The sequence below is a fragment of the Tupaia chinensis genome, unplaced genomic scaffold (assembly GCF_000334495.1).
Source record: "Tupaia chinensis unplaced genomic scaffold, TupChi_1.0 Scaffold000252_1, whole genome shotgun sequence".
Classification (NCBI taxonomy): domain Eukaryota; kingdom Metazoa; phylum Chordata; class Mammalia; order Scandentia; family Tupaiidae; genus Tupaia; species Tupaia belangeri.
The window spans coordinates 1,151,311-1,174,404 of record NW_006159732.1 but is presented as its reverse complement, the minus strand read 5'-3'; the positions used below and the strand labels follow the sequence as shown (position 1 = coordinate 1,174,404).

At 37.3% G+C, this 23,094-nt stretch overlaps 1 protein-coding gene across 1 annotated transcript in view; it reads left to right on the top strand.

Annotated features, from left to right (window-relative positions):
* SUPT3H (SPT3 homolog, SAGA and STAGA complex component) overlaps positions 1-23,094 on the top strand; it is a 449,785-nt gene that overhangs the window by 328,075 nt on the left and 98,616 nt on the right. Inside the window, exons 7-10 of the mRNA XM_006149071.2 lie at positions 904-979; positions 10,650-10,762; positions 11,534-11,641; positions 18,128-18,295. Of these exons, the coding sequence (XP_006149133.1) occupies positions 904-979; positions 10,650-10,762; positions 11,534-11,641; positions 18,128-18,295 (465 nt within the window). The remainder of the gene's footprint in view (positions 1-903; positions 980-10,649; positions 10,763-11,533; positions 11,642-18,127; positions 18,296-23,094) is intronic.

The window sequence follows — 23,094 nt, the reverse complement described above, 5'->3', positions numbered from 1 at the left end:
CCACCAAACTATGGGTGAATTATAATTATCCTACTTCTTGTGGGACAGTGAAGCAGCAAACATCTGCTATACTGAATCAGAAAACCCACGAACGAAACTATACTAAACTGTGAATCATACCTGGACTCAGATTAAAGATTCTGTGTTGTGTTTACCTTTTTCTATTTTATTTGCAATTTAAAATATGGATTTGTTAACTCTGACTCCATGTTCTAAGGGAAGATGTATGTATTCTTTTCCCTGACTCCCGTTCTAACATTTGAAAATTATATCTTTAAAGCAGATATGCAATAATACATGGTAACTATTTTCCATTTGGTTTATTATCCCCTCACAGTTTTCTTTCTCTTCATAAGCATGGCATAAGTAAGAAAACTTAGGAAAGCATAGTCTAAGAAAGTATGTCGTTTCACTTTAGGGTTGGCTGGCCCTATAACCTAGCAGTTAAGGGAGCTGGATCCCACATGGCTGATTACGGTTTGATTCTTTGACCTGGTGGCTTCAGGGACATGCCAGATGCATGTGTGTGCATGTCCAAAATCCTGACAGGATGGGGATATAGGAAAAGGGATGGCGGCATGACCACACCATCTTCAGAGGCATTGTATCTCTCTCCTGGCGAGTGCATGTGCCATCTGGCAAAAGCAAACAAAAAAAATTCAAATATAAGTAATTTTAGGATTAGTGACAAAGGAGCAGAAAATAATTAGCTTTATCGAAAGAAAGAAACTTTATAACTTTTATTATTTATCTTAATTTCATGTATCATGTATCTATGATAACTAAACTGCTCAGAGTGTGGAAAGGAAAATAATGGTACATCAGTTTCGAGTTTTACCTGTGAAAATATAAATAGCTTACTTGTTTTAAAAGTTTTTTGTCTTTTTTGTTTTTATCTATTAGAGGGCAGAAAGACAAACTCGAATTATGGATTCAGCTCAGTATGCAGAATTCTGTGAAAGTCGCCAATTAAGTTTCTGTAAGTAAGCGTTAAGTTTGCTTAATTATATGTATAAAAGATTGTGTGTTACAGATGGACTAAAGTATGACATGATCTCTGTTTCTTAGAAATCGGTGGACTGACTGTATCATAGTTGGAACTATTACACCAGTAACCTCTGCACTGTGTAGAAGCCTGTTAAAGATTTTACTTCGTTCTACAGCTTTGCAATTAGTAATATTAAGAGATTTTAAAGGGTTCTAGTAATATCCAGAGAGCCTGGTTAGTAATTCATACTACTTTCCGTCAGAAAAATCCCCTTTTTCTTAGTATTCCCATTTTAATTTCTTTTTCAGTTTCTTAGTCATGTTTACACTAGTATTATTACTATACTTGACCTATACTGGAATCGAATGGTCCAGTCATGACATTTAAAAGCCCCCATATTAATTATAATTACCAAACTTTCTTTTTACACATACTTATATTACCACAAAGAAACATATCAATGGTCTGTTCCATTTTTGTCTTTAACCTCCTGCTGTGTCACTGTTTGCCAAAGTCATTAGTTCATACTCTCATAACACTCATACCTAGTGGTAAAATTAGTACTTTCCCATCACTGCACACTAGATTATTAAAAGTACATAGACTCATTTAGTGGGCTGAATTGCGTAGCAAACATCTTTATAGCAACAGTGACTGATGACTAAGTCTCTCAGGGTAAAGGTCAAAGAGAAAGTATGGTGAAAAGTCCAGTTAAAAACATGACAAAGTTGCACATGACCCTGTCTGAGGAATTGCAGGAACAATGGTGTCTTTAAACGAAATGCTATTATGTGCTCACAATAACAGCGTGTTTGATTTGGAAAAGGAAAATGAGAGCTACATTTATAGATCATAAAGTGCAAATAAATGACACATTTCAAATAACGTCCAGTGTAAATGTCAGTCAAATATAGGAAAACATGTTTTGGAAGGTTTTTTTTTTTTGTAACTAAATATACTTTCCAATCTGACTAACAATTGGCATCGTACATCTGCGAAGCATTAAGTAAATGACACTTCAGATCATGGTAATTTCAGCAAATGAGAGGTTTTTGTATTGTAATTTTTAGGTTTAAATATGGCATTCAAGTCTTTTATAAGTATAAATCTCTAGTTTATAAAGTAACATTTAGTGCAATTGAACTATTTTTTCAAATCATATTTTAAATTTAATTTACTTAAAGGAATAGAAGTGCTATTTCACACTAAAATTAGGTCTTAAAGTCTCCTGCTATGCTTTTGTTTGAAAATCAGATTTTCAGTTATTTCATTTTCTTAACTTGATGAGAAACTGTAGTACATTAAAAATACATACCCTCCCCTTCCATATGAAATAAATATAAACAGTCTGATGTGTCTTCAAAAAGTTCATGGAAAATGCATATTATGAAAAACTACTCATGAGTTTCAGCATTTTTTGTACCAAAATAAACTGATATTTTAATTTCATTTTTCAGTGAACTTTAATAAATTCTTTTCATTATCCTTTTTAAAGAATTATTTATTTAATATTATTTTTTAATTTGGCCGGGAGAGAGCAAGAGAAAGGGATAGTGAGAAAGCAAGTCACCAGGTCCAGGACTCAACCTGCGGTCAGCCATGTGGGAGTCCAGTGCCTTAACCACCATGTCACCTGCCATTTTCTCTTATTATCCTTAATTTTTTTTTTCTTTAGAGGGGATGGATTTTGTCCATTAAAATATTTGTTTATATGACATCCATAGGTGCTTCATTATGAAACCTAGGTGGGAAAATCTGTTTTATATGACAAAATACTGTGGCTAACAATGCTTAGTCTAAGTGAGTCAACAAACTTGAAGATTGTTTATAAATTGATTTGAGTGTTAGGCTACTTTCATTCTTTTGATAAACTACCAGTCTATAGGAATTGTGATTCTGCCATATTTGTCTTCTTAAGTATTTGATCACAGGTGTCACTGGAATTACTGGTACATTTTAAAGTTGTGAGTCTGTAACTTTATAGGGTAAGCTGTAGCATTAGGACCTTGATCAAATTCACCAGTTTTGTGTTTTTCTATATTTATTTAAGTCAGGCATTTTCTTTTTTAATTTTTAATTTACTTTATACAAACAGTATACATCAGTTAGCTTGTACAGTGAATTTACCCAACATGAATACACTTCAGTCCATTTCAAGATACTATACACATTATCACCAACAGATAATCATCCATTTCTGAATTTACCTCTCTATTTTTCTCCTTAATTTCTTTCTTCATATTCTCCCCCTTCTCCTACCCTCTTCCTACACTGTCTTCAGTATCCCTAACCATTTTTCTTGCTCCTCTAGCCTCTAGTCTTTGAGTTTCTGCCATAGAGCAATTGTGATTAATGCTGCAATAAACATGGATATGCAAGTGTTTTTCTAAATGAGTGTTTTTCTATCTTTTGGGCAGATACCCAGGAGTGGAATTGCTGGATCATATGGTATTTCTATTTGTAGATCTTTGAGGAACCTTGATATTGTTCTCAAAAGTAGCCGGAGCAATTTTCATTCCCACCAACAGTGTAGGAGAGTTCCTCCTTCACCACAGCCTCACCAACACTTACCATTTTTTTTTTTTTTATCTTTGCCATTCTGACTGGGGTCAGGTGGTATCTCATTGTGGTTTTGATCTACATCTCCCTTATGAGGGATGTTGAGCATTTTATCATATGTTTTTTTGTCTGTTCCTATGTCTTCCTAGGGAGTTATTTGTTCAGTTTATTTCCCCATTTTTTAAATTGAGTTGATCATTTCCTTTAAAGTCTTTTTTAGCCTGTTATTAGTATTGGTTCCCAAAGCTTTCTTTAATTAGTGGATTGTCAGAAAAGTCATGACACATGTTTTGCATAGAAAAACAGAAAAATAACGTCATGACTTTTCCAACAACCCAATAAAATTTGTCTGGTAAGTCATTTTCCAATCCTTACTTTTCAATCTTTTATTTTATGATTGATTTTATGAACAACTGTGCCTAGATTTTCTTTTTAATTGATCAGAGAGTCTCTATGTATTTTAATTGATGAGTTTGATTTATATATGCTTAATTGCTGATAAATTTGGATTTCTATATGCTATCTTATTTTGTGCTTAAGTTTACTGTGATTTTTAAATTTGTTTTCTCCTCTTTTTCTACACTCAATTGGATTGACTGGTTTTTTATTTATTTTTAAGTCTTGGACCAGGCAGCTTGGAAAACACTCTGGACACATGTGCATTCATGCCCAAAACCCTGAGAGAAATGAAGGAGCAGGGATTATGGCATGGTCAACCCCCCCAGGAGATGATTTCTCATTTTCTCTTTCACATTCTCTCTCTCTCTCCACTCCCTGACCCCCAGCGAGCACACATGCTGTATAGCAAACTGTTTTGTTTTTTTTAATCACCTAAATATACATTGCTGGCTTAAAATTTTTATTTTATTTTTAGGTTTTTGCCATAGGACACATTTGCTCACCAGAGAGAGACCGAGAGAAAGTTAAAAATTGCCCACCCAGCAGGGTGACCACACTTCAGTACCTTCTTCATCTGTCTCCTCTCAGGATTTAGGGCACACATGCAAACACACTTGGCATGATTTTCAAGCCACCAGGTCCAGGATTTGAACCATGGTCAACCATGAGAGTCCAACACCTTAACTGTCATGCCACCTGCTAGTGCTCCTGACTTAAAAAACTTTTATAAAGGATAAGCATCTAAACTTTCATTGTTGTCTTGAAGTATTTAAAGCACTCATTTTTTAGAGTTAAAATGGCTTTATTTTCTTCCATATTTAAATTATTGTTTAGTTGGGAAGTTACTTGTTAAAATACAGTTCCTTGGGACCAGCAGTTGATGTGATAGTTAAGGCACTGGACACTCCCACATGGTCAACCACAGTTCAAATCCCAGACCTGGTGGCTTGCTTTCTCACTTTCTTTCTCTCTCTCTCTCTCCCTCTCCTTCTCCCTCTCCTTCTCCCTCTCCCTCCTTTTTCCCTCCCTCCCTCTGACTCTCTCTCTGTTCAAATTAAAATAAATGAACAAATACATGAAATTTTTAAAAAATACAATTCCATTGTCTGCTATCAGTCTACTTGATTTTTATTTTTCCTTATGGAAAATTAAGAAAATGAGGCTGTTGCCTCCAGTAACTATGGTATATGAGGAAATAAATAGACAGACAAAAAGTAGCTAATAAATATGTTTAGAAGGAAGGAAATAAGGAACCCCTGTTATGGAAGGTTCCAGGGAAACCCATGCCCTTTAAGGAAGGCTAATTTCAATTAATGTTAAGAACTGTGATTCTGAAGAGGTTTTGTTTGCAGAAGAATTTTTTCAAAGTGGAATGAGCATTATAGAAGACGGAAGGAAAGATTGTAGTAGAAAGACTGGTAAGAAAGGATGAAGTAGAAATCACAAAATAGTATTCTGGAATGGCAGAATGAACTTTTGTAAGAAACTTAAATTTTGTTAGAGATCATTGATAAAGATAAAAAGTATGTGAAACTAACCTTAAGTTTTCATTCTAAAACATTGTGTTACTGAACAGAATGAAAACCCATTAAGTGTCAGAAAGTTGATAATACTAAAACTTTTGGCCTTTCTTCAAGATTTTATTTAAGCTATTAAGACAATTTTCAGACTATCCATTACTTTCTGATATGCTGAGAAAAGGAGCAAAGGAGAAGGAAAGAGGCCCTCTCACCGTTTGATGGATACGGGGATATCTGTGCCTCCTTTGGTAAAACCATCAATACCCAGGAAGAGTCGTTCTCTGGAGCAAGGCTTCTCCAGATGGCCGAGGGTTGGGGCTGGGGTTGGGGAATTAGGTTAGCAAATCCTCAGCTGTTGGTAGAATACCAGTAATGCAAGTGGTTTATGGACCTCTATGTGTTTGGACCCTATGTTTTCATTTTTAAGAAATAGTTGTTCATTCGTTCATTCATTCATTCATTTCTCCTAGAATTTTTCTTCTTATCCTCAGTGTTTACAATCTAGGGAAGAAGCTACTTATTCTAATGTGATCTGACTGATTACTAATGGTGACCCTTTCCCTTTTATTTGTTTTATTTTAATTGCACTTGTACTCTCCTGCCTATGGAGAGAAGGGGAGAAAAAGAACCACACTCCAATGGATTGTAGTCACACAATCCCTTCTCCTCCATGTCTCCATCCTGTCAGGATTTGGGGCATGCATACACACACGCCTGATGTGTTTGGCAAGCTGCTAGGTTCAGGATTCGAACTGTAGTCAACCATGCGGGATCTGGCTCCCTTAACCAGTAGGCTGCAGGGCCAGGCCATCAGCCATTTATTATCTCTTGTTTTCCCTTACTTTTAAATAAATTGTTTAGAGTGCAGTCACAAAATATTTCTTCACATGTTGCTGACAATCTCTCAAAGGGAAAAGGAATAAAGTACACTTTATTGATCTTGCCAAATTGCTGCCTGTTAACTTTAACTTAAGAAATATTCCCCAGATGTTAAACAAGTGTTTGTGAGCTATTGCAGCTTACTAGTTAGATGGAATGCTGCATGACAGAGAGTATTTGGAAGATTGGTTACTTTAGGGAGATAGCTTTAAGAGGGAGGATCATAATTCTGCCACATTTGACAGGTCTGAATGTGTGCTTCGATAGCAGACTTAATGTCTTCTGTGATTTATTTAAAAGAAAACTATTCTCTATGTGGAATCCATGAAGATTCTATCTATAAGGATCAAAACCTCATGCTTTGAGTTATTGCTAAGTCGTTTATAGATCTGTGGGGCCAGATTAATCAAAGCAATAATCAATCGGTGGATTTAAAAGAAAGGATTATTTTATAGATTTGCCAAAATCTTTACTATCAATCTTTTCTATCTAGGTTACTAGGTGATTAGTAACATCTAGTGAAGGCCCTGTATCAAATTAGACTCTGCTTAGCACTGTGGCAATTTAGAGATATTTAACTGACGGTTCCATAAGTGGTTGTTACTGTTAGGTATGTAGTAGAAGGTCCTTAGGCATGGTCTTTTCCCACAGAGAACTTAGAATACGGTTTGTGAGATTATAAGCAAGCATGAAAGGATATGTGATGATGTTAAGTGGCCAATAAATGACTAGCGTGGGGCAGTATGCCTTTGACCTGAAGGTCAGGATTCACATGAGTGAGGAGAGTGGTAAGAGAGCATTCTGTGAAGGAAGGGAGCTGGAGTGAACACAGAGGAATTGCTCTCAAAGCCTGCCGGGGTCCAGCCTCGGCGTGGGTGGGCTATCTCGACGGAGGCGGCGCTGGAAAGGAAGACTAAGGCCTCGATGCTTTTCATGCACGTCCTTAGCCGGACACTCCCAAAGATCGCTCTCTGAGGAGTGACAACTGCTAGGAATCATCGTGCCTTTTTATTGAAAATGTGATACATGCAAGTAAATGGGTGAGGGGCAGTAAAAGATTTACGTCAGGATTTGGGGCATGCATACACACACGCCTGATGTGTTTGGCAAGCTGCTAGGTTCAGGATTCGAACTGTAGTCAACCATGCGGGATCTGGCTCCCTTAACCAGTAGGCTGCAGGGCCAGGCCATCAGCCATTTATTATCTCTTGTTTTCCCTTACTTTTAAATAAATTGTTTAGAGTGCAGTCACAAAATATTTCTTCACATGTTGCTGACAATCTCTCAAAGGGAAAAGGAATAAAGTACACTTTATTGATCTTGCCAAATTGCTGCCTGTTAACTTTAACTTAAGAAATATTCCCCAGATGTTAAACAAGTGTTTGTGAGCTATTGCAGCTTACTAGTTAGATGGAATGCTGCATGACAGAGAGTATTTGGAAGATTGGTTACTTTAGGGAGATAGCTTTAAGAGGGAGGATCATAATTCTGCCACATTTGACAGGTCTGAATGTGTGCTTCGATAGCAGACTTAATGTCTTCTGTGATTTATTTAAAAGAAAACTATTCTCTATGTGGAATCCATGAAGATTCTATCTATAAGGATCAAAACCTCATGCTTTGAGTTATTGCTAAGTCGTTTATAGATCTGTGGGGCCAGATTAATCAAAGCAATAATCAATCGGTGGATTTAAAAGAAAGGATTATTTTATAGATTTGCCAAAATCTTTACTATCAATCTTTTCTATCTAGGTTACTAGGTGATTAGTAACATCTAGTGAAGGCCCTGTATCAAATTAGACTCTGCTTAGCACTGTGGCAATTTAGAGATATTTAACTGACGGTTCCATAAGTGGTTGTTACTGTTAGGTATGTAGTAGAAGGTCCTTAGGCATGGTCTTTTCCCACAGAGAACTTAGAATACGGTTTGTGAGATTATAAGCAAGCATGAAAGGATATGTGATGATGTTAAGTGGCCAATAAATGACTAGCGTGGGGCAGTATGCCTTTGACCTGAAGGTCAGGATTCACATGAGTGAGGAGAGTGGTAAGAGAGCATTCTGTGAAGGAAGGGAGCTGGAGTGAACACAGAGGAATTGCTCTCAAAGCCTGCCGGGGTCCAGCCTCGGCGTGGGTGGGCTATCTCGACGGAGGCGGCGCTGGAAAGGAAGACTAAGGCCTCGATGCTTTTCATGCACGTCCTTAGCCGGACACTCCCAAAGATCGCTCTCTGAGGAGTGACAACTGCTAGGAATCATCGTGCCTTTTTATTGAAAATGTGATACATGCAAGTAAATGGGTGAGGGGCAGTAAAAGATTTACTCTAAGGAACAGGGTATACAAAGCATGGAAGCAATAATTATAAAACATGCTGTTTGTCTTGTTAGCTCAGGTAAAGTCAATCACAGTTCTCAGGATGAGGAAGTCCATTTGTCTGCTGTATCTTCTTCTTGGATCTTGATTACTGGGAAGAGTCTTTTGAAGAGGGGGCTTGCAGGATGTTTGACAACTTCAGTCCCGGGCCAGGGCGATAACGTTGCTGGTTGCAAAGACCTAGATAGAAATCTTGTCTTGCTAAGTAAAGACACAGTTAATATATGGACTATCTATACATTACAACAATAGAGGATGAGTCTATGATCTTATATGGGAAAGGAAGATGATCTTGTAGCTCCGGAGACAACACAGGATGTTTTATTAGCAGTTTTTCATAGTCAACAGCACATAGATGAGAAACTCTTTGTAGTTGAAAGCTACCTGTTGCTTTAGATAAGAGCTCCCAGCTAAAATGGTTAATCTTTCTGTGGAGCCCTCAGCTTTGTTTATTCTGTTGTCCCATCCAGGCTTTTTCCTCTAATAAATCTGTGGGTTCCTGCATTTTGTTTGTTGAGTCTGTCAATAGTGAGTTCTTTTGTTTTATCTCTGAGTCTCTGTTATGTGGTGAATGTGCTGACTTTGCTAGTGTGAGTTAACTTTGGCCTGTAGCTTTAACAAGGGGTATGTAAGTAAAACTAACCTTAAACTAACTTAGTCTACATATGCTTCTGATGCTAATTTGGTTTATACTAACTTAATCTATATGTTAATTTTGGCTTAAAAACAGACAGGTGGGGGAGTCTTAAACTTCCTGATCCTCATGTCAGTCTTAGGGAACCACATTCCTACAAGATCACTAATTGGCTTTATTGCAATGGTTGGGGGTGATGTTTTACCCTTGCAGGGTACCGTAATAACAGTAAAACTCACGGCAGAGAAATTGAATACCGGCCAGTTCAAGGACACAAGGGAGGGCTCGTAAACCGGGCCTTGCCTCAGTTTCTTCCCAGTCCAGGCCTTGCCTTAGAATGGGAGGCAGCATCCTTACCAGCTTGTGTTGCCTGCATGGCCCCGTCAAAAGCCAGGTGATGGTCTAATGGGAAAGTAATGTAAAGACAGGTTGGAGTCAGTCTGGATTGTTTTAAGAGTCAGGCATAAGAATGTAGACATTTTCATAATCAGGAAAATGTACCCATAGGCCTAAAATCAGACCAGATATCAGCTCTTTTTATTTAATTCTAAATTCACAACTTTGAGCCTATTCTAATGATAGACACATTCCGAAAAGTATTAGAAACAGTTTCTTTTCTTTTTTCTTCAGTTTCCAGAAGACGCATATACTCACCAAGTAAGACAGAAAAAGAGAAAGAGAGAATATCCTCCAATAAAGCATGGTTATGCCGCAATCCCATGTCTTCCATTTTTCCATACTGCCGGGATTTTGAGCACATGTGCACCCATACCTGGTATATTTTTCAAGCTACCAGGGCTAGGATTTGAACCATGGATGACCATGTGGGTTCTGGCTCCTTTAACCACAAGGCTACAGGCAGCCCATAGAAATACAGTTTCTGGGTGTTCCTTTTTTCATTACAGGTTTTAGCTTGCAGGATTTTTATTTCACCATAGTAAATTAAAGTTACACCAAGCAATTAATTCCCTGTGGTAACAAGCTATGGCTAGTGATAACTTACTTTGAAGCAGTGTAATAAGTTCTCAACCTTAAGTGATGTAGCATACACATATATATATACACACATATAATATAGATACAAAAAAGTATCCAAATGTGTAACATAAGCGATTTCTTGAAAACAACCACTGTGTTGCCTTGTTACTGAAGGTTATAACTTGGGTTTCTTGGGGCTAAAATACCTAAATATAGCTAATAATTATCAGGAGACAGTTTTCATTCTGTACTAGCATTATGTAGCATTTAAACACTATAGAAATTGAATTTTGTATCCTATTTTTTTTTTAATGGCTAGACAAAAAAGCTTCCAAATTTCGAGACTGGTTGGACTGCAGCAGTATGGAGATAAAACCCAATGTTGTTGCTATGGAAATTTTGGCATATTTAGCATATGAAACTGTGGCACAGGTAAGTACTCCAATCTGTCTCATTAGGCCACATATGGCTGGTTTCTCATCTCTGTGCATGGTCAGTTCTTCCACCTGCCACTGTACCAGGATTGAAAACAACCATGAGTTCTCTGCTGGGACATACGACTTTCTAGAATTTATTTCAATTATGTTTCTTTACATCCTCAGCTCTAATGTGTATTAGAATAAAAAAGACTGTTTCTTGCCCAGTTTATCCTAACCAGAAGTTGAATAACTGTGTATTTCTTTTTTGACATTGAACTCTGAGTCCACATCTGTCTTATTTAAAGATTCCTTTTGAGGTTTGAAAAATGCTATTTTAGGTGTTTAAGGTCACCTGAGCACATAGCAAATCTGGGTCTGGAATCACTGGCCTCCACAAGAGTCTCTTAAAGTGTGGTCTTCAGAAAACATCAGCCTTCTCTTGGTTCCTGCTCAAAATGGAAATTCCTAGACTACACCCTTTGAACAGATCTACTGAATTAGGATCTTTGGCCTTGGAGCCAAGAAATCTGTATTTTAAATGCTTCCTAGTGATATGAAATAAATTTTGAGAACCACTCTCGTAGGAGGTCAGAATGCATCATTTCTATTCATGAGTAGTCCATTCACCAGTCATTAAAAGTGCGTGCTCATGTCCAAGCATATACTTGGGCAGGCAGTATTATCAATAACATTTGGAATGTATCGCTTTTAGGTTTTACGCTTCAGTGGCATTCATGATTATTTCCAGTTATGTGATGTTATTTTAATTTCTCTAAACTTCTAGCTAGTGGATCTGGCTCTTCTTGTGAGGCAGGACATGATAACCAAGGCAGGAGATCCCTTCAGCCATGCCATTTCTGCAACCTTCATTCAGTATCACAACTCTGCTGAGGTAAGTATTAATAAATACATCTTTAACATACAGAGTCTTCAAAAAGTTCATGGAAAATGGAATTATTGTATTTTGGTGCAAAAATATTTTTAAATCCATGGATGATTTTTTTTTCATAATATCTATTTCCATGACCTTTCAAAGACCCCATGTATCTGTGTTTTGTCACATTTCTGGTTTTTCATTAGTAGTTCTTTGTAAAAGATTATGTAGGAATAGATAACCTTCAGTCAAGGAATCTTAATATATTCAACATACAAACAAATATTTATTGAATTCCTACTATATGCCAGGCCCTGAGAGTCCACTTAATATAATGATTTTTTTTCCACCTTTTTCTTACCTCACTCAGCATTCCTAACCCTTCAGCAAAAGAGGGAGAGTTACAGAGCACTTCTTATTTCTGTGGGAGGTGAAGGTTTTGATAATTGACTGATCTTGGGAAGTTATTTTATTTCTTTATTCCTCAAAAGATGAAAATGTTCTTATCATTGGGACCAGTGGTTGGTGTAATGGCTGTGTCGCTGGACTCCCATGTAGTCGACCGGGGTTCGAGTCTGGACCGCTTAAACTCACAGCAGGTGTGTGTGCGTGCATGCCGAGAAGAGAATGGAGGAGAAGGGATTGCAGCATGGCCATCCCCTCTGGGAGTGTGATTGCTGGCTTTCTGTCTCTCTGTTTCTCTCTGTCTTTCTGGCAAGCGCATGCTCCCTATAGCAAAAACCTTTCCAAAATAAAAAGAAGAAGAAAAAAAAAAAAAGGAAGAAGGAAAGAAAGAAAATGTTATTATCATTAATATAATAATAATTTCTGGCATTTATTGATAGCCTTCCATCTCAGCTATTGATTAATCTCTACATATAATTTAAAGAAGCTTGGTTTCATTTGTTTTCAGTATCTAGATTGGCCCCATCATGTGAAAAATCATATTTTTTTCTCATCTACTTTGAGCTGCTGGGTCCACACCTATGAGTACTGTAAGGTCTTCTTGCCCATCTCAAGGCTTTACATAGCACTTGGGCACCACTCTTAGTTTATAGAATATTCTCTGTAATTAGCACCTGTCTGAAAACCACAATCATAATATAATATGTTGGCTATATTTGCTAACATGTGACCTTTTTTACTTAAAAAAAATTCATATAATTCAATCACGTAACTATAGAAAAAAAGGTTAACAGCTGTATGTATAATTGTGAAGTGAGTTTTGTATCAAGTTTGGTGAAATTGTATAACCTAAAAATGGCTAAGGTCTGTTTTACATCTATACCTTATTACAGATATATGTTCCCTACTGATATCTGTAGGTAAGTGTGGGGACTCAAATTGTCCCAAAAAAAAGTTGTAATTTTTTTTAAGTCACAGACTTTTCTGAGGATCTGCTGGAAACTATAAACTGTTTCCTCATAAACACATTCACAAGTTTTGCATACAATTTCATGTCATTTATAGACTCTCTGAAGTCATTCTGTGGATCTAAAGGATCTCTTGAACCCTATTGACCCCACGTTTAAGAATCTCTTCTCTAGGTACTTATAAAATATATTATAATATATGACTGTGTAGCATAGTATTACAAACCAAAAGTCAGTTTGACATCTTTTTTTTATGCTCCTTGGAGAAACAGATTGGTGTGGGATCCAAGTAGGGAGGGAAATGTTGGTGCCCATTAAAAATCCATTTTTTTTTTGTTGGAAAAGGTCATACATCATTATCAGTCAACATACTTTAAAAGTCCCTAAAGATTACTTCATTGATTAAACACTGTTTTCTTTATGTTACAAATCCAAATTACGATGTCAAAGAATACCCTTTAAAATGTCTTTGATGTATGTTCACTTTATAAATATGTATTAAAGCATGCTTTCCATTAACATTGTACAAATTTGTTGTAACATTTCTTTTTTTTTTTGGAGAGGTTTTTGCAGTAGGGCGCGTGCGCTTGCCAGAAAGACAGAGAGAGACAGAGAGACAGAAAGCAAGAAATCACCCTCCAGGGGGGATGGCCTTCTCCTCCATTCTCCTCTTTTCTCCTCTCGGGATCTTGGGCATGCACGCACACATGCCTGGTGTAAGTTTTAAGTCACTGGGTCCAGGACTCAAACCATGGTCAACTACATGGGAGTTCAGCGACATAGCCATTACGCTAACTGCTAGTTCCTGTTGTAACATTTCTAATTGCAGAAATTTACCATGAATATATCAATTCTAGTTTTCTCTTAATATTCACGTGATTGCTTGCATAGCTAGGCAAACTTTATTTCACCTCCTCTCTTGGTTCTCCAAGGTGGCCAAGCTACCAAGGGCAAATGATCAGCAACCGTAGTCATTGTTCTCAACTGAGAACAAACTGCTGGGCAAATGACCTATATGTGCTGAGTTTCCTGAGCTCTCTGGAAGGTGGGAGCATTAAGTGTCAGAGAGCATCCTAATGAAATATTAGTACAAGCCTCAAGCTTTTTCCTTGCCTGGCAAATACTCCTCCCCTTTGAATAGTATTCAAAATGAACATTCAGCAAGACTGAAAATCTCACCCATGCCTTTTATTACCTGGCAAGCACAAAGAAAATGGCCACTCAGATAGCATTCTTACACATCACCATTACTAATCAACAACCAGCAGCAAGTGCCTGAACATCAAGGGCTATACAAAATTGAGTCTGAAGGGGGACTCTGAAGATTGATATAGGCGTTTAGGGAGATGAAATGTTTTTATGAAACAAACAAGCGGTTCTCAGTAGCATATCCTAATTTACAGAAGAGTGGCCCAGACAGAAATGTAAAGGTTAAAAAAGAAAGAAAAGGAAAAGCAAAAACTCTTCAGTTACAGTAAAAAAATAAGAAAAAGCTGAATGTTGAAAAGAAAGAATTTTGATGAGAAGGGTAGTAGCATAGAGACTACTTTAGGCTTTTTTTTTTTTTTTTTAAGGTTTTTGCTGTAAGGCATACTTGCTGAAGAGAGAGAAAGTGAGAAATCACCCCTGGGGAGGGTAGCCACACCACAATCCCTTCTATTCCATTCTCTCAGGATTTTGTGCACACATACAGATGTGCCGGGCACAATTCTCAAACCACAGTCAGCCAGGTGGTGTCCAGTGCCTTAACCACTGTGTCACCTGCTGGTTTCTACTTTAGGCTTTAAAAGCAACATAAGACTATTATACAAAGAAAAATAAAACAACTCTGGCTGAAATATTCTAGCAAAAGGCTTATTAAGAAAGGACAGTAGGAAGTTAGACTGGAAAATTAAGTCCCAGATTGTATAGGGTATTTACTGCTATAGTTACTAAGGAATACTTGAAAGTTTCTTTTTCTTTTTTTTATTATTAATTTTATTTATTTATCCCATCCCTAAACAAGAGAGACCGAGACAAAGACAAGACAACATCCCTCACTGGATCTTTTTCTTTTTTTGGAGAGGTTTTCGCTGTAGGGCGCATGCACTCGCCAGACAGACAGAGAGAGACAGAGAGACAGAAAGCGAGAAATCCCCCCCCAGGGGGTATGGTCACACCACAATCCCTTCTCCTCCATTCTCCTCTCGGGATCTTGGACACGCACGCACATGCGCCTGGCGTGAGATTTAAGCCACCGGGTCCGAGACGCGAACTGCCGTTGACTACGTGGGAGTCCAGCGACATAGCCATTACGCCAACTGCTGGTTCCCCCTCACTGGATCTTGATGTGATGATTCAGTCCCTGCCTTTAGCCAGTCCTGGATCATGGGCAAGTATATGCCTGGTATACTTAGGAAAGTTTTCAGACTTGAGCCAGGAACTTCCCATGTTGGACTGGCTCAGAGAACATTTCATTTGACCATTGTGCCACCATCTGGTTCCTACTAGAAAGCTTCTTGACTAAAGAGTGATAAGTTCAAAAGGATATTCTAAGAAGATACAGTGGATAGAATTGGAAACTCTAAGGATGGATTTAATATTACAATGTATTGGGACCAGCAATTGGCGTAATGGCTGTGTCGCTGGACTCACATATAGTCATTTGCAGTTCAAGTCCCGGACCTGGTGGCTTAAACTTACACCGGGCACATGTGTGTGCGTGCCCAAGATCCTGAGAGGAGAATGGAGGAGAAGGGATTGCAGCGTGGCCACCCTCATGGGGACGTGCTTTCTCGCTTTCTGTCTCTGTCTCTCTCTCTGTCTTTCTGGAAAGCACACGTGACCTATAGCAAAAACCTCTCAAAAATATACATATATAGGGAACTAGCAGTTAGGGTAATGGCTATGTCACTGGACTCCCACGTAGTCGACCGCGGTTCACATCCCGGACCCGGTGGCTTAAAACTCACACTGGGCGCATGTGCGTGCGTGCCCAAGATCCTGAGAGGAGAACGGAGGAGAAGGGATTGCGGCGTGACCATCTCCCCAGAGGGTGATTTCTCGCTTTCTGTCTCTATGTCTCTCTCTGCCTGTCTGGCAAGCGCATGCGCCCTATAGCGAAAACCTCTCAAAAAAAAAAAAAAATATATATATATATACACACACATATATACACACACAATTGTGTATATTGTGTTTTAAAGAGCATTATTCTTGAGCACTAACCATATAAAGAACTGAGCTATTTAAGCTTAGGTTCCTCTATTAGATTAGCAAATTAAAAGTTAATTAAAGTTAATTTTTTATATTTATTTCTTTCTCTCTTTCTTTTTATTAAGAGAGATTTTTGCAGGGGCTGGCAAGTGGCATGGTGGTTAAAGGCACTGGACTCCCACATGGCTGACTACGGTTCAAGTCTTCAACCTGGTGGCTTGCTTTCTCACTTCCCCTCTCTCTCTGTGTCTCTCTAATCAAACTGGAAAATAATAATGATAATAATAATAAAGTTAAATAAAATCATTCTTAAAAAAAAAAGATTTTTGCTGTAGGGCATGTGTGCTCACCAGAAAGACAGACAGAAAGCAAGAAATCTCCCCCCAGGGGGCTGGCCGCACCACAGTCCTTTCTCCATTCTCCCCTCAGGATTTTGAGCGCACACATGTGCCCTGGATCCGGGACTCAAACCGTGGATGGTCATGTGGGACTCCAGCAACATAACCATTATGCCATCTGCTAGTCTCAGAACTTTTTTCGTAATCCATAGTTTACATATAGAAAACAGTGATTCCTTGGAGTTGTCTTGTTTTTCCAGGAACAAGTCATGTCTGATTAGCCTTATTCCCTCTTGTTTGTTCATATTTCTAGGCAAGCAGATCAGGGAAACCAGTGTCTGAGTTTTAGTAAGGCAGTTTGCAAAGTCTAGCATAATTTTTAAAAAATATGCTGCAGAGCATTGTGGGCCAGTAGATAATGTGGTTGATAGAATGAGAAAAATATAGATTAATAATACCATACCTGAAAAGGACATATTTAAATTTTTTATATTATTATTTATATTATTATATAAATTTCTTTTCTAAATTTTATTATTATTTTAATTTATACATTCAGTCACTGTACATCACTACAGCTTGTAAAATGAATTTGCCCAACATGAACAAACTTCTCACCAGTCCAGTTGACGATATCATACACGTTATTATCAACAGACAATCCTACATTTTTGTGTCCCTCAAATGTTTTGCCTCTCTATTTTTCTACTTGCTTTCTTTCCTTTCACTCTCCCCCATCCCCCACCCTTTTCCCATACTGTCTCCAGTATCCATAACCATTTTCTGTGCGTCTGTATCCTCTAATCGTTCAGTTTCCACCATAGAGCGCCTATGAATTTCTTCAGAGCCAATATTGTGATAAACTGTTAAGGGATTTTGTTGTTTTAGTTTTTCGGCACCATTCTATAGGATAGATATTGACACAGGGGATCTGGAGGAGAGTGATCGCGGGAGGAGTGTGAAGGAATATGAAAACATATCAAAACTGTTTTGAATTAAATTGGAGTGTTTCACCATAGAAGAGGCAAGGCTATAAAATACAACAGTCTTCAAATATTTAAAGTACATTAAAGAAAGAACAGAGTTATGGCCAAAGAAACCAGATAGATATAAAGGATAATAAGAAGTAAGGAAAGAGATAGATGTGAGAAAAGTTCAAAAAATCTGTAGTTATCCTGAGGCGTTAAGTTTGAATTACTGGGAAAACAATGATCTACCATGGGCATAAATAATGTCTGAAAGGCACTTAGTTTGGGGAGAAAGTATAGTGTCTCTGGTTGAGATATGTAAATTTAAAATACCAGTGAAAATGCCAAGTAGAAATGTGTATATTTGACAAAATCAGTAGAAATTTTAGAAACTATATGTGAATAATTCTGCTTTTATCTAAATGATTAGGCAGATTAAAAAAAATAATATATTTAGACCCATAAGGGAGTAAGTTAAGGGAGAGGGGCCATAATTTTTGTGGACTAATAAATACGTTATTTTTACATTAGTGAATTGTAAATAGTATTACATTCATGAGGTGGAAAAGAAACTCTAATATTAGTAGAAAGCCCAGTCACTTCATTTCACAGTATTATCTCCTTGGCCAGGGATCCTGCATGAAGTCCTGCCCAGACTCCCCTGAGAACACACCTCCTCCTACACCGACAGCTCCATCATCTGGATCACAGCATGCTGCAAAAACTACGTCAGGATCTCTAGGGAATGGAAGTGCTGGACAAGACTCGGCTAAAACTAAGCAAAGGAAAAGGAAAAAGGTCAGTAATAAATGTTTTTCTGGTATAGAGGGTAGGTGGTCTCATTTTGTTCTTTTCAGATATATAAAAAATGTGCTGTATGTTTTTAGAAGCAGCCAATTAACACTCCACCATTCTTTTTGTTTTGTTTATTTTTAGTTTTTGCTATATGGCACACGCACTCACCAGAGGGAGAGAGAGAGAGAAAGGGAGGGAAAGGGAAATGGTTATATCACAGTCTCTCCTCTTTCATTTTCCTCTTGGGATTTTGGACATGCATGCACATGCACTAAACATGATTTTTAAGCCACTGAGTCAGGGATTTTAACTGCACAGATGGCCATGTGGTTTCCAGCACCTTAACTTCCATACTGCCTGCTGGTCCCTAACATACAGATCTTTTTTTTATTTTGAGAGATTTTTGCTATAGGGGTTGCACACTCACTGGGGAGACAGACAGAAATCAAGAAATCTGTGCCCCCCCTGCGGAGACCACTTCACAATCCCTTCTCCTCCATTCTCCTCTCAGGATTTTGGGCACACACACACACATGAACTGGAGTGAGTTTCAGGCCACCAGGTCCAAGACTTGAACCGTGGTCGACCATGTGGGAGTCCAGCACCTTAACCTCAATGCTCCCTGCTAACCCCATTCAGACTTTTTTTTTTTTTTTTGGAGAGGTTTTTGCTATAAGGTACATGTGCTCACCAGAAAGACAGAGAGAGACAGACAGAGAGACAGAAAGCGAGAAATCACCCCCCAGGGGTATGGCCACACCACAATCCCTTCTCTTCTGTTCTCCTCTCGGGATCTTGGACACACACACACACACATGTATCCGGTATGAGTTAAGCCACCGGGTCTAGAACTCAAACCATGGTCGACTACATGGGAGTCCAGTAACACAGCCATTACACCAACTTCTAGTCCGCAGATATTCTTAAATACTACTACTGCTTAAAACTTTTTAATAACTTTCTTCTAGATAGAGCAAAATATTTATTTTTTCTTTTAGCATTTCATTATAAAAATTTTAATCATTATAGCAGTTAAAAAAATCAGAGATTGAACACTCTTTAGCTATCATTGTGGTTCTACAGTTAACAATATACTGTATTTACTGTATTAACTATATATTGAGTTGTCAAAATAGTCATGGTGCAGTTTTGTACAGAAAAATATGTCATGACTTCTCTGAAACCCAATGTTTGCTATATGATGAGACTTCAGAAAGCTCATGGAAAAATGGAATTACAGTACATGTTCATTATGGTGCAAAAACAGATTTGAAATAGATGCACTTTTTTCCCATAATATGCATCTTCTTTGGAATTTTTTAAGATCTCGCATATTACCATTTACTGTATCTATCCTTCTTATTGTGCTTTTACCCATTTATCAGTTCATCCTATGTTTTACATATATGTTACAAAGTAAATTGAAGGCATCAGTAGAGTTTATACCTAGACACTTCATTATATATAATTTGTGGTTCCTTCTTTATTAAGGTAAAATATATGCTCAGTGAGCCTCTTGACTATTCTTGTGTTTTTAAAGACAGGATCTTGCCATGTCCAGATTCTCCTTCCTCAGCCTCCCAGCTGGGACCACATTACATTAGTATGTATACATTATACAATAATTAAGTGCTACCACACTTGGCTTCTTTTAAGACAGTCTTGTTACCCCAAGACAGTCTTGAGCTCAAAATCCTCCTCTCTCAGCTTCACGGAGATTACAGTTAACTACTATACATATATATATATATATATCTATATACAAAAAATAAGCAGACAGAGACAGAACTGATGTGTGTGTGTATACATATATACATCTAGTTTATTTTCTTGCTCTTGAGAGAAAAAGAGAGGGAAAGGAGTTGAGGAGAGAGACCGGTACCCTTGGCAGGTTCTCACCACACTACAGCCCTGGCTCTGACCTCTCAGCCAGTCAGGATCATGGGCAGGGGCAGGCATGCCCCATTGTTTAGGTCAGTTCAGCATCCACTACTGGGCCTCCTATGTGGCTCCAGGGTCATAGAGCAGTGCCCTACCATTGTGCCACCTTAGCTTGGCTGATCTCTTGACTCTTAGCTCTTAAGTGTAACATTTGATGAATTTTTTTAGAAATCTAACTTTGATTTTTCGTGTAGTTATAATCAGTATATATCTCTGTGGGCTATAGAATTTTTAAAGCATGTATATATTACACAATAATCAAATTAAGATATACCCCCATATTCATCTTTATTGTTCATTATTAAACATTGCATTAGGTTGTGTACATTTGTTAATAGGTCTACTAGTTTTTTTTAGAATACATATTGTCCATATTTTACTCTACTGTGATATAATATCCATAGCTTCTTCCCCTTTCTTGCATCCATTCTTGTGTCTATTATAAATTTTCTAAAGACCCCTGCTCCCCACCTTTCCCCAACCCTTCTTTGTTTTTTTCCCTTTATTTTTTTTTCATTTCATTTTCTTTTATACATTTAATCACATTATTATTTGTCTTACAAAATGGATATTTCAACAGGTGAACATTTCTCCCTAGTATAGTTGAAAAGACTACAAAATATCTTCAACAGATAATACCACATTTCTTTGTGCCATTAGTGCTTTGCCTCCCTATTTTTCTTCTAAGTGTCCTTCCTCAGCTACCATTACTGCCTCGATTTCTGTGCTTTAAAATCATTCAGTTTCTACTACATAGTGCTGATATTTGGGTGTATCTTAAGTGGAAGCATAGAGTATTTGTCTTTCATAGTATGGCTTATTTGACTTAGCATTGTATCTTCTACAGTTGACCACTATGTGTCAAATGACAGGATTTTGTTGTTCTTTGTGGCTGAGTAGTATTCTACTGTGTGTATGTACTATATTTTCCCAATCCATTATCAGTCTTTGAGCACTTAAGTTGACTCCATGACTTAGCTATTATGAATAATGATGCAATAAACATGGATGTTGTAGGCTAGTCACATGTATGGTGGTTAAGGCAACTGGATACCACATAGCTGACTACACTGTTCAAGTCCCAGACCTGGTGGCTTAAAAACACATTGGGAGTGTATGTATAACTGCCTAAAATCCCAAACAGAGAATAAAGGATAGTTTAATGACTGTCTCCCATGGGGTTATGCTTTCTCACTTTCCCTCTCTATTTCTTTCTCTCTGTATTTCTCTCAAACCAGTGCACGTGCCCTTTAGTCACTTTTTGAAAAAAAGAGAGAAAGAAAGAAAAAAAATACAGATGTGCTAATGTCTCTCCAACTGAATGATTTCCTGTCCTTTTGGTATATAACCTAGTAGGGGGATTGCTAGGTCATATGGTAGTTCAACTTTTAGGTTTTTGAAGAAATTCGATACTATTTTCCACAATGGCTGTACCTATTTACATCCCATCAGCGGTGCACAAGGACACCCTTTTGTCCATGACTCCCCTGTACTAGTTATTCTGTTTTTGGATGATTTGTTTGTTTTGTTGTTGTTGTTGTTGTTTTTATAATAGCCGTTCTGACTAGAGTTAAATGATATCTCAGTGTGGTTTTGAATTACATGTCCCTTATGATAAGACACATTAAACACATTTTCATGGTTTTTAGCCATTCATAATGTCTTCCTTGAGAGTTGTCTGTTCAGGTCAGTTACCCATTTTTATTGGATTATTGATTTGGGGAGACAAGTTGCTTGAGTTCTTTTTATATTCTGGTTATCAATCCTTCATCCAAACTATAGTTCGCAAATATTTTCTCCCTTTCTGTGGATTGTCTTTTTATCCTATTGTTTTCCTTTGCTGTGCAAAAACTTTTAAGTTTGATGTAATTCCATTTTCGTATTTTTGGTATCATTCTTCCTGCTTTAGAGGTCTTTCTTATTCAAGAAATCTTTGCCTACTCCAGTATCTTGAAATGTCTCTCTAGTGTTTCCTCTAGTAGTTTTATGGTTTGGAACTTTAAGTCCTCAATACATTTTCAGTTAATTCTTATAGTGAGAAATGGGAGTACAATTTCATTTTTCTGAAGGTGGAATCTAGTTTTCCCCGAACCATTTGTTGAAAAGACTGTCTTTTCTCTACTGGGTTCTCTTTTGTCCTTTGTCAAAAGCCAGTTGACTACATGTTGTTGAGTTTGTTTCTGGATTCTATTCTGTTTCATTGGTCTTGTGTACCTATTTTTGTGCAAGTACCGTATTGTTTTAGTTATTATGGCTTTATAATATATTTTCAAGTCTGTTAGTGAGGTACCACCAATTTTACCTTTTTTGTATAGTACTGCTTTGGCAAATAGGTTATTGTATGATTCCAGACAAATTTTATTATTGTTTTTTCTATTTCTCTGAACAATGTTACTGGGATTTTCTTTTGAATTGCATTGAATTTATAGATCACTTTGGGTAATATTGATATTTTAACTCTGTTGATTCTTCCAATCTATGAATAAGAGATGTCTGTCTTTCCATTTTTTGTTTTTGTTATCTTTTTAAATTTCTTCAGTTTTTAAATTATCTTTATGGGAATAATCTTTTACTTCTTTGGTTAAATTTATTATTAGATATTTAATTTTTTGTGATTCCTGCGTAAATAGAATTGACTTCTTCATTTCTGCCTCCATTCACTCATTGTTTAAGTACATTGTTTGAGTACAAAAATGCTACAGATTTGTGAATTTTTTTTTTTTTTTACCCTGCAACTTTGCTAAATTTGTTTATCACCTCTAGGAGTTCTTAATGGATTCTAGCTATAGACTAGGGAAGTTTTCAATTAATAGTTTATTAAATAGATTTTCTGTGCCTTTTCCCATCTTTTTGCCTTCTGG